The 12,357-nt window shown below is 35.9% G+C and overlaps 2 protein-coding genes across 2 annotated transcripts; both read right to left on the bottom strand.

The window, feature by feature from the left end:
* Window positions 1–52: 52 nt before the first annotated feature.
* Window positions 53–8,824, bottom strand: capns1a (calpain, small subunit 1 a). Its single transcript, XM_056458116.1, has 11 exons — window positions 8,717–8,824; window positions 7,958–8,027; window positions 5,804–5,840; window positions 4,275–4,367; window positions 4,132–4,189; window positions 3,979–4,043; window positions 3,637–3,705; window positions 3,342–3,420; window positions 1,799–1,915; window positions 645–703; window positions 53–547 (listed from the first exon to the last, which is right to left on the bottom strand). The coding sequence occupies exons 2-11, from the start codon at window positions 8,002–8,004 to the stop codon at window positions 521–523; spliced, it is 651 nt and encodes a 216-aa protein (XP_056314091.1). The 5' UTR covers window positions 8,005–8,027; window positions 8,717–8,824; the 3' UTR covers window positions 53–520.
* Window positions 8,825–8,976: 152 nt separating this feature from the next.
* alkbh6 (alkB homolog 6) lies at window positions 8,977–11,656 on the bottom strand. The gene is made up of 6 exons (XM_056458115.1): window positions 11,274–11,656; window positions 11,072–11,140; window positions 10,884–10,944; window positions 9,795–9,946; window positions 9,617–9,715; window positions 8,977–9,534 (listed from the first exon to the last, which is right to left on the bottom strand). The coding sequence occupies exons 1-6, from the start codon at window positions 11,337–11,339 to the stop codon at window positions 9,265–9,267; spliced, it is 717 nt and encodes a 238-aa protein (XP_056314090.1). The 5' UTR covers window positions 11,340–11,656; the 3' UTR covers window positions 8,977–9,264.
* Between the last annotated feature and the right edge of the window lie 701 nt (window positions 11,657–12,357).

The following is a 12,357-nucleotide window of genomic DNA, read 5'->3' as shown; positions in this document are numbered from 1 at the left end:
ACAAAACAAACCAATTAATCAATAATCAAACTAATAATAAAAACACAAGAAGTTATCACGTTCAGCATTTTTATTCAATATAAAATTGCACTTGACACCAGATCATGATACATTTGTGGTGATATCCCAACATCCACCAATGGCTCAATGCAAGTATGGCACCAAAACCGACAACATTGACATGTAATACATTTTATTAGGTAATTGTTCTTCGCATGGATGCTTTATCAGAGCATAATATGTTAATATAATTTGACATCTCTCATAATTTCTCATTCTTTGGTTAGTTTTCTGTTGAACAGTTCTAACAACGAACTAAATGCACTAAAACTGGTAAAAGTAAAACCGTAATGAGAAACCGTCCCAGTGAATAACCAGTTCAATGCTGGTGTCTCTTTAAAAAAATGGCTGCTATATGCTGGATACAGTGTGAAAAATAAAAAGGGTGCTGTGTAAAGCAGAGTCATTATTGCATATATCATAAGTTGCTTTATCAACATCATGCAGACCTTCACATCACTCAGGAGTACATGGTCAGCTGCAGCCACTGTGAAGAGACAGAGGATGACATGTTACCCTCAGTAAATCTGATATTATTTTTAAAGGAATGCAAGATGAGTTATAAAATGACAAAATTCTCTTACCTCCTGAACATTGACCTTGATTGTACCGTCATTGTCTTTGTCAAGAGTCTTGAAGGCATCTGGGGTCAACACAGGATGACATGAATCAATATCTTTAATGCATTAGTAAATAAATTACGTCATTTATTCTTTTTAAAATGCTGCAGTGATGCTATACAAAAACACAGGAACTGTCAGATCCAGTAAAAAAAACATTTACTGAAGCTGAAATGAATCGCATCTTATTCTAAAATAGTCTAAACCAGTATTTCCCAACCCTGTTCCTGGAGGCACACCGACAGTACATATTTTGGTTGTCTCCCTTATCTGACCCATTAAGTTCAGGTTATGGAGTCTCCTAATATGTTCTGATGAGTTGATTCAGGTGTGGTTGATTAGGGAAAGATTGAAAATGTGTACTGTTGGTGAGCCTTCAGGAGCAGGGTTGGAAAACACTGGTCTAAACATCTAGGTGATCTCCTAATACATAGTGAAAAATCAGTATCACTGAATTTTCTCAAAGCCTGCAGGGGGAGCAACAAATAACCAAACTGAGTCAATCAGAATTTACTTAAAAACACACATTAATCTCAGTAAACAGTTGCTTATTAAGTTTGGATCAAATGGACGAGTAATATTCTCTTCCTTTCTTGTGCTGCTGACATTGTTTCAGCAGTCTTTAGGTTACACCACATTCACACTCTTGCTCTTCAGATACATGTGGTATTTGGGGGGAGGTGCAAATCTAGAATACATTTTATTGGACAAGCATTTATAGTGCCTATGTGTGGAATCTGACTCATCATTCAGTTTCTCCACATGACAGCGGACATGATCTTCAAGGCACAAAACCTAAATATAATACAGGAATATACAAAGACTCGATATGAAGTTGCCACTGTGACTTCTATTGTGTTAAAACTGATACTCAACAGACCATTGAATAAGAGAAATCAGTGTTTACATTTCCAGATCCTGTTACTCCCTCATCATTTCCTGTATTTACTCTACTCTTTGTGCTCATGGAGCTCTTTATGAAGAAATTAACTACAATTCAACACAACTTTGATTTATAATCATTAGCATAAAAACAACAGACTTTATTAAACCAATTAGAAATTAGCTTAAAACTAAGTTGTTTTTTTCTTCATTAACATATTTAGGACTCTACTCACGGCACATGGCGTCGAGTCTGACAAGGCACCCGATGTAATTGTCAAAGTCCATGTTTCCACTTTCATCGCTATATCTGCGAATAATCATCTGAAAGAGTTGATCTGTCAGCGGGAAACCTGTCAACGAAAAAGATAAAGGAAAAACATGCAGTTGAAAATATGATCATCATCATCATGCATATATATTTGAAGTCCATCTATTACAAGTATGCTAAATTTCAACTGGCTTTGAATTGCTGCAATGGTAGTGGTGCATGTAAATGAACAATGTGCCCACATCTCCTGGTTAATTTGTCAGTGTCGACAGACTTTTATCAATTCCTGGGCTTTTGTTAAAGCTACGGATCATACTTCCACATTTTTGTATCACCACCCACCCTCCTGTCATTGGGTTGATTCCAGTAGATTATGATGGGTCAAAATTGTCTTTTTCAGTTTGTTTTGTGTATGTGTGTGAATGAAAGTATATGGGTGTTTCCCAGTACTGGGTTGCAGCTGGAAGGGCATCCGCTGTCTAAAATGTATGCTGGATAGTTTGGCAGTTTATTCTGCTGTGGTGACCCCTGATTAATAAAGGGACTAAGCTGAAAAGAAAATGAATGAATTGTGTTTTGTCTAGTCATTTTGGACCCATTACAAAATGGTTTCTATTGCATAGACAGACAAATTTGATTAAAATCCCAATTTATCAGCAGTGAATTAACCCTTGGACATGGTCCAGTTCCCATTAGACTGAAACCAGATTAGAACTAGTATGGTTAAAAATCATTCTTCACCAAACAACTGCCAAGCAATCTTATATATGGCCTTGTCATCTTTAATTTACACCCCTAGCATCCCCCAAAATACATTAATGGGAATTTATTACTGAACTTATCATTATATGAGTATGTTGTGATTAGGCCTGCACGATTAATTGCTTTTAAACTGAAAGCACGATTTGAAAAGGTGCTAAATCGAGCAGGTGAAATTAGAGGTACAGTTCATATATCTGACTTGCTTGCTTAAAAGGATGAAATTATATATATAAATATATAAAAAATATCTACAAATGATACATTTTAATACAAGAATTCTTGCTGTGAAGTAAAATAATTTTACTTTAATTATTTTAATAATTTTAATTGTGACTGAACCGAAACATGACACCAGTGTAGACTCACACCTTTTACTGATCAATGTTAAAAAAGTAACACAATCTAAATGTAAAGGTTTTATATACCTATATATAAGATTATTTACATAATTTATTACATTTAAAATACCGTTGTTATTTTCTTAATTTGTCATGACAACTGACAACTTTATTGGAAAAAATGTTTTTAAATAAACCGTAGCATAGTGTAGCATACTTTCTGATTAAGCTTGGTCTTTCATTGGTGCTGTTAATACCACCACATCAAACCTGGAGCACTTTGATTATATTTTTATTTATTATAGTAAATCAAATTTTAAAAATCGCAATTTTGATCAAATAAGCCAAAATTTGATTTTTTTTCTCCAAATCGTGGAGCTCTAGTTGTAATGAACAGTGGGCACTTACCTGCAGCTCTGAAGGCAGCTGGAAGCTCGTCTGCTCCAATAGTTCCTGAATGATCTCTGTCATAAGACTTATAAATGGCCTATGAGACAACAAGGAGTTCACCATGTTAACTGGATTATCACTGTTTTATTTTAACAGATTCAGCTGTAAATCCATTTACTTTTAAAGCAGATTTTTCTGGTCTACAGTCTTAATAAAACACAAATAGTTCAAAAACACACAAATGCTTTTTACTTGAATCAAAACTTCAGTGTAAACCCTCAAATCTTTAAGCTGCGATATAACAGTTACTCACCTGCCATTTCTTGATGTTGTTCCAGAGGTGTTTAAACTCATGGAAGCCCAGTTTACCTGTGCTGTCACTCTGGAGCCCAGTGTCAAGCTCAAACACCATTCAACAGATGACCATCAAACCATCAGAAAGACTTTTTAAAAATTATTTGATCAATGAATCTATATTCTTGCTAACATTTATAAAATTCGCTTGATTTTATGTAAAACTGCATTGCAATTGACATGATATCTAGAATTAGCCATTGTCTCATTAGCATTGACAAAACTCACTATAATAAATTTTCCACTAAAATCTAGTTGGTTTATATGAGAGCAACTGTTCAGTTCAAACGAGGCAGGATACATCCATGACAGCCACCATACTTCTACATGACTCGATGCTAAAGCCATCTGTCTTCAGATCACCATCTGCAATAAGAAACAAGGCAGTGAGAATATAGTAAGCGTATGCATATATAGAGGAGCAGACATGGGGCTGCACAAACACACTACTCACGTTTGGAGATGATTCTGTTGAGGATGTTCATCAGTTCAGTGGGGCTAACTTCCATATCCTGAAACCATAGAGCATGTTTATAATATCAAGTGTTTATTGTGTGCAAAGGTGTGCTTTAGAGTATTTGTTAGTGTAATACTAACATCGCCAGCGAGCTGCTGGAAGACTTTGCGGAACTGCTGCTCTTCCGCAGACTCATTGGACGCAGCATAAGCTAGTGGTCTGCGGGGTGGAGGCTGGAGAGACATGTCAATAGTATTATTAGCATATAAATGCAGACATTAAAAATTCCACTGGCTTTTTAAGCACATCTCTAATTCAAAATTGCCTCGTGCTGCAAGAACTCTCAATCATTCATGTTTTAACCAAGCTACCAGAGACACTCCAGCTGACATGAAGAACAGACTGTGCTTTACTGTACACTGTCTTTATTATTTACTGTAGTCAATACATCAGCATTTTGTTTAATTTAAAGAGACAGTTCACTAAAACTTCATTATTTTTCCATCAACCTCAGGACATCCAGGTGAAGAATCTAACCAAGTATCTGAGAATCTATGAGTAAACTATAAATCTATGATTAAACAGTAGTCCTTTTAAAAGTACTCAAGAGTAGGGAGTATTACGCTATTAAAAGCTGATGCAGCTACATCTAATTTGTGGATGTGTGTAAACGTAACATTCTGTAGTGCATTTAGTTGCCCACCAGGCACACAATGTCATAAGACGTTAATATTAGGTTAGAACTAGGTTGTGACGTCAGATGACCAAAATTCAATGTCTTGCCAACGTCTAATGACAACGTTAACATCAAATGACGTTGATATCTGGTTGATTTTAGGTTGTGTTAGAAAGTGACCAAAATCCAACATCTTAAACCAACGTCATATTGACGTCAAATACTGACATTTATTCGTCAGATATGGCAACCAAAATCTAACGTCTGATAGACGTCATAGTGGTAACGTCCACACAACGTCAAGCTGTAATATCATTAGATGTTGATATTTGGTTGATTTTAGGTTGGACGTTAGAAATTGACGTCGGCCTGACGTTGGCTTCTGATGTAGACCAGATTTTCATTTCCAAACAAAATGCAACGTCCCCACGACGTTGGGATACAACTTTAATTGTGGACATCTTTTTGGACACTTTTAATGCTTTAATGCAGTTTGTTGCAACTATAAATAACTCCTGTCTTAAGGTAGTTCATTATGATGTGATTTATCCTCTATGTGCGATTTGATTTGACAGGTATCACAGGACTGATTTTTCTAATCCCCATAGACAAGAAAAAAAACTAGTGACTGCAGGTTGAAGGAAAGTAGTGGAGTAAAAGTACCAATGCTGCACTAAAAAAATTACTCAAGGGAAAGTAAAAGTATACATTTTTAAAACTACTTAGTAAATTATAATTTCTGAGAAAAACTACTTGCAGTAATTTGAGTATTTGTAATTTGCTACTTTACATCACTGCCAATAAGAGAGTGTTAGCATTTGATTTGTTTAAAATGAAAAGAGTTGAAAAACAGCTGAGGATATGGGCACTATAACAATGCAGGATTTTTTTTCCATCTGCTTTTTTTTTTTTTTTAAACAGGTCAGAGATGACTGACATCAAGCATCAGACACACTCATGTATAACATCACATAGAGAGCTCCTGTTACTCACAGGTTCTGAAGGCACAAACTGGTTGGGGTCGATGTTGCTGTGGAAACAGGATGAGAGGCAATAATTATGCTTTCAAATCAACAGCACATAGACAAGATGTCACAGATGTATAAGTACACTCTGGATCAGTATTTGCATCTTATGAATAGACAAATATAACAACAGCAGTATACCACAGCAGTACTGCACATACAGCCTTTCAAACTTAATAGGTTTACTTATATCACTTAATACACATTTAAAGTGGCCCTAATGTGGGTGTGTGTCTGCTCAGAATTCAGTGTAAAGATGCTATGCCACATTAAATAGTTTATGTAAATATACATTTTTGAAAATTTATGCCGCTTCAGGTTTGGGTTTTGTGCTGCCTTTACTTTGTATAGATGCATTTAGTTCATCTGAACATGCAAATTCTGTCATTTATTTACCCACGCCATCACTGGACTTGAACAAAACCTTTTGTGTTCAAGCAACTTAAACAGATATTTTGAAGAATGTCGTGAACATTGACTTCCATAGTATTTTTTTGAAGTCAACGGCTGCAACTTTCCAACATTCTTCAAAATATCTTCTTGTGTGAAACGGAAGAATAAATCTAAACCGAGGCTTGAAATCACTTGAGAGTGAGAAAATTTCATTTTTTGATGAACTATCCCCTTAATTTAATACTAAAATTGAAACATTGAAAAGAAGACATTTTGAGCTTTACTATTGTCCAACTGGGAAGTTTCATGCTCAAAAATATAAAAAGTTATATATTATGAAGTCATGAGAAAAAAAAAGTATTGTGTTCAATATTTGTTTTTCCAAATACAAACACAGGAAAACATTAATGTAAGGATATAGAAAAAATATGTCTTGAAAGCCAAGTGTCTCATGAGTTTATATTTCAAATTTGATGAAAATAGCATGCCAAATAAGATTTCTGCAAAAAGTTTCCCAAGACTATATCGGTGTTGTCCTCTCCCTCACCATCAGAGGCCTTTCCAACCTAAAACAGTTGCTGAATAATTTGGTCTACATTCACAGTTCATTTATCTTTGGAAAGAATATACTTTGGGCTTTATTATCCATCATCTAGAGTCTATAATGCTCAAAATGAAAAAAGTTATAGATGCTTAATTTAATGCCATGTCAGCAACAAAGGCAATTTTCATGGCAAGAACATTTCAATAATAAATTTACAATTAAAAACTACAAACAAATGAATATATAAATTAAATAAGATTTTTAGAGTTATCACCTAAGTTAAGTGATAAAATAAAAAATAAAAAAAACATTTTAACCCAAAATGCAGCTTTGTACAATAGTAAAATTGTCTTTTGAAGGACCTAGGATAGCATTTTCCAAGAATTGCGGTATGAACATTTTCAGAAAAAAAAATGATGGACCAATGCAACAAGCTCTAAGACTAATCTAAACACAACCTTTAATTGGAACCAGTGTTGTTTTAGTAACATTTAGTCCCTATTGTAGTTATTATTAGCTTGATTAATCCTTAAAATTATCTTAATATTTATCATTTGTGTATTTTTGTACTTGTTTTTCTTTTTAATGTCTATTTGTATTCATTTTAATTCAGATTTTAGTTATCATACCATATTCCCAGATAACTAAAGCAAAATAACTAACTAAAATGTTATTCGTTTATAGCAAAATCAGCACTGGAGAAATCAAAATGAAAAACAAAGGTGCAGTGCAAGACTGTGCCGCTAATATATATTATTAAGAAAATAACTATAATCCAACAACACACCTTTAATTTATATTGATTCATTATAAAAAAAACAACAACAACAGACTTGAATACGCAGCCATTTAAACGAAACTTTCTGCAGTCATTTAAACTTGTTCTCAATTGGTTAGTGTGCTTACTGTGTAGCTTTAAAAAAGGCAAGGGAATTTATGCATATATTATTTAGTGCTATTAGGAAAGCTATTGCCATAGCTTTGTACTCTTTTTAACATATCTGCCCCATACAGTTTCAGTATTTATTTATTGAATTGACTTGTTTAAATCTCTTATGTGTTTATCCCTCTTGAAGTACAGCTTAATGCAAATTGAAGCACAATGATAAAACAGAGATGCCTGACACAGACCTTTTCTTATGCACAGAAGAAACAAATTGAGCTTGTGGTGAAATATTGCCTTACCCGATCACATCAATAACACCCCCAATGGCTTTCTTGATCAAGAACATCCTTTGGCACAAGTGGTTCACTCCTAAGAGGGAAAAGACAGAGAGAGTAATGTCTGTGAATTGCTATACAACACACACAAACACACAGCAGTTAGAGGGAGACAAACAGGTTTGTTAAAACTTGAAGGGTTTAAGGCAGAACTAAGGATATAGACACAGGGGGGGGTTGTGTCACTTTAACGTTGACAGAATGTGGACACACCCACTGTAAGTATGTTTCCCATCCATTATACAACACCACCCACGAATAAACCACAAGAAAAACAGCATACACTTTCAACGCGAAGCTTGTATTGAGCTGCGTTTAAATACTCCTGAAAAAAACGCTACTTCTAGCAACAGATTGAATGTTAAACTTCTGACGTGTTTTGGACGTTTTGCAAGCGCAATCACTGTAAACAGTCGACCTATCTTGCTGCTTTTGATGTCAGCTGACATCTTCCGATAATAGTATTTGTTCATCCTTATTTAAAATGCATAGTAAGTAAAACAAAGAGACTAGAAAGCAGAGCATAAAAGTGTTTTTGGACGCTCAACTAAATTTGGATGCGAGTAAAACATGCTAACACGCTAAACAAGCTACCCAAGATGACTCCGCAATAATCAAGTAAAAACTGCAGGTTAAACAATTTACCACACAATATCGATTTGTTACTACACTTGTAAAGATATTTGTAATTTGCAGTTAAGCGCGTAGACATATTAAACTCACCAGTAAAGAGCAGTAGATACTGTAAACCGTCGTCCGTCACACGGCCGTACAATGCGCATCTGGCAGGATACGCAGATTCTAAAGTACTTTACGCAAGCAGCGTAAAGATAGATCGAAACCACCAATCCACATTCTAAAACGCAGAGCAGGACAAGCCCACATTTCCAAGAATTTAAGGAGGGGAAGATGCAACACCTGAATGATCAGTTCTAGTTTACATGCAAGACTAACATATTATAAGACAAAATCAGTACTGCAACAATTCACAAATACAGCAACACACTTTATTACTGAAGCTCCAAAAACAATATATTTTCTTTTCACTCATATAGTAAATGTAGATATGTTTGTACAGAATTAGTCAGGTATGCAAGTGTTTTCAGCTGCCACACCACCCTGTAAGATTTTCTTTGAGACACTAATGATTTGCACATACAATAATATTTTGTAGATCAGTTTGTATACTACATTTACACTATTTGATTTGTGAGTGCGAACAAGTAGCGCCTGTTTGTCTGGTTTAAAGTTCAGGCAAGTCTTTGAACGCCTCACTTCTTCCCAAGAAAGAGATTAGCTCGGATGATTTTGGGAACATGGCGGATGGTAAGAGAGACTCTGGTGCTCCGGGGAAGAGTTTCGCCCACCTGAGCCCCCGTTGACGAAAGATTCACCACATGCTCCGACAGCACATCCTCACAGACTCCTCGAATGCCGTGCAGATAACACTTGTACATATCGTCCTGGAGAATCAGCAGACTTTTTCGTTGCACCAACAGTGAAAGCATGTAGCGGCTTTCTTCTGTTTGCAGAGCGTCAGGCTACAGGGAGAGGAGGAGAACGTTAGGAGTAGAATGTTTGCTTTGATTGTATGATTGCTTGTGTGAGTTTGTCTGCCACTACCTCGACTTGACAAACAGGCCTGTAGAAATCCAGAAGTGTATGAGAACCCAGAGTGATAGTGGTTACTGTGGGGTGATACAATGGTCCATCCTCATGAGGCTAGGAAAGTGCATAAGAGAAAATGGGTTCAAATTCGATAACTAGGGGAAATAAAAATAAAAAAAAACACTCTGCCTACCATAATTCCCTCCCCAGGCTTGTATTCATTTACAAGCACATGATTAGCCGTCTTTCCTGCAAAAGCTCCATGAGCTGATATCTTCTCTGTGTACTTTAGCAGCCAATCGGGGAGTTTCTCAGCAAGCATTCCTTTGGGATTTGGCAATCCACCTGGAAAAATAAATCCATCAATCATTTTAAATATATTCCCTCCAGCTCTGCAACATACAGTGAAGCGCTCTTAAGGTGAGAAGTAGTGACATGTCAATCTGTATCAAGAGTTACAACTACACAGGACTTCAACATTTCTAAAATAATATTTCTCAATTACATCAAGAAGCAGATTAGATTAGATTTTTTTAGAGGAGCTTAATTTAGCCTCTGGTATCATGTTTGATACATGAAGGTCCAAGGCCTTAATTCAATTATTTATTAAATAAAAAGTTAAATATAGAATATATTGTCTGAGCACAAACATTCCCTTTGTATAATTAGCACTTCTTGTGTGTATAGCCAGCTCTTGTTGAATAGCTGAATGTGTCTTTAACTGTAAAGTCACTTTGGACAAAAGCATCTGCTGAATGACTAAATGTAAATATACACTACTGGTCAAAAGTTTGGGGTCAGTAAGATTTTTAAATGTTTTAAAATAAGCTTCTCCTGCTCACCATGGCTGCATTTATTTAATCAAAAATACAGTACAAATTGTACAATTGTGAAATGTTATTGCACTATAAAATATCTGTTCAAAAGTAGTTTATCATTTAATCAATTTATTTCAGTGATTTTAATGATGAATTTTCAGCTTTATTACTCCAGTCTTCAGTCACATGATTCTTCAGAAATCACCCTAATATTAGTCAAGGATAAGTTTAAAGGTATGACCCTGTCATTGTTTGCAACATTACCATATTGCCTGTGCACACTAGTCTAGAAATATGTGTAACATTGTTAACCTTTGTATAAAAGTGAAAAAAATCTGTCTTTTTTTGTTTGTTTTGTTTGCCTTTTCTAAACAACAAATTCCATTTTTATATAACAGAATTTTCATATAAATACAATGTTAGATCCATGAACCGCAGTGGTCAAAACTCAGCATTTTACTGACCCCAGTTCTGCAGCCTTCTCCCTGACAATTGTGTCCACTTGGGCTTGGGAGCTCTGTATACCTTAAACAAACAAACAAACAAACAAACAAACAAACACAGGACATAAAGTATAAAAGTATACTTATAGCATGTTGTGCAAGTGTAGATACCAGGATTACAGGCAGTTTAAGCCTCTTAAATCTCCTACCTGCTGAAGCAAAAACTCCTCCTCAGCCTCCAATATGAAATTTGGAATATAATAAACAGTCGGAGGAGCCTAAAAATAAAACATTTCAGCCATAACATGTCATACTGTGTGTATGTGCAGTACAATTAAATAACAACATGTGTTTAAACATACAATAGAGACAAATGTAAAAGCAATACTTTACATAATCATATGTGCTTACCTCTCTCACAATGTATTTTTCGAGGTCGACAGCTATGTTACAGGGATTTGCCATCGTCGTTGACATTATTTGACATCACATATTTAATAGTAAAGCAAGAAACTGAGTGTTGTGATGACACCCGAAAGTTTAAAAACAAAAATCATTCAAATGCTACACTAAAATAAATTGTTGTACGCATTAAAACACATTTATTAATGTTTACATAGGCATCTTCGTTTTAAATCACTGAAATGTTGCTGAATGAGCAGGATAGTTCATTGATGTGTTCGGCATGAAGTGTTTTCCTCACCGTGTGGTCCGATCACAGGTGTAACTCAACGCCTCCCTCTGCAGACCCGGAGCGGCAGCGCGCATTACAGAGGGCGCTGCGACCACTTAGATAAACAGTCAATGATATAGGAGACCACGCGTACAATATAAATCGCCTAAACATAATAAATGTAGTGCAGGAAGAGCAAGAGCACCTGCAGGAAAACAATACATAACAACACGTTTGATTTATTTGCCAAAAAATGATACAGTCTAAAACTACGCAGCCAAGGATGTTTTGCTTGAAGTTGAAGAGGGAAATTAGCATAAAACATTTGGTATTGGTTATAACTACAAGCATTGCCCCCGTCCTTCTATGTTTCTCTCTCCCCCTCGCTTTCCCTCTCCTTTTTCCTCCCTTTCCCGTCTTTTTCTTCCAACTCCCAATTTGAGCCCGCAGCGCTGCAGCTCAGGTTTCCATGGCAACGGCAGAGCAGGAGCCACATCTTGAATCAGCCATGGCTTCCTTCATTAATAGTTATTGATCAGGTGTGATAATGCTAACAACATCAACTCCAGGAGCACAGTGCAGGACTGCATATCCCTTCATCACTCCTGACCAGACCACTGCAAGCAGAGAAAGAGAGAGAGAGAGAGCAGCATGTCAATGTTGAGACTGGCCACTGCAGTGTGTGTTGCATAAACTGAGCAAGACCCACAACTGTGAACACATCATAAAAACGTGAAGCATAATAAACAATATGTTTGTAATACATAGTTCACAGTGATTTATGGCGCTCAGAAATTTGCGCAGCCTTTACAGTGCACACAT

The sequence above is a fragment of the Danio aesculapii genome, chromosome 5 (genome assembly GCF_903798145.1).
Source record: "Danio aesculapii chromosome 5, fDanAes4.1, whole genome shotgun sequence".
NCBI lineage: Eukaryota > Metazoa > Chordata > Actinopteri > Cypriniformes > Danionidae > Danio > Danio aesculapii.
This window is presented reverse-complemented; position numbering and strand designations above follow the sequence as displayed.

Coding starts and splice junctions, on each gene's coding strand:
- alkbh6 (XM_056458115.1), bottom strand. CDS start 11,339: ATGTCAACGACGATGGCAAATCCCTGTAACATAGCTGTCGACCTCGAA. Junction 9,716..9,794: donor AGCCTGGGGAGGGAATTATG/GTAGGCAGAGTG, acceptor GCACTTTCCTAG/CCTCATGAGGATGGACCATT. Junction 9,535..9,616: donor GGCCTGTTTGTCAAGTCGAG/GTAGTGGCAGAC, acceptor CTCTCCCTGTAG/CCTGACGCTCTGCAAACAGA.
- capns1a (XM_056458116.1), bottom strand. CDS start 8,004: ATGTTCTTGATCAAGAAAGCCATTGGGGGTGTTATTGATGTGATCGG. Junction 3,706..3,978: donor GTATGGTGGCTGTCATGGAT/GTATCCTGCCTC, acceptor ACTGGGCTCCAG/AGTGACAGCACAGGTAAACT. Junction 548..644: donor TCAAGGTCAATGTTCAGGAG/GTAAGAGAATTT, acceptor GTCTCTTCACAG/TGGCTGCAGCTGACCATGTA.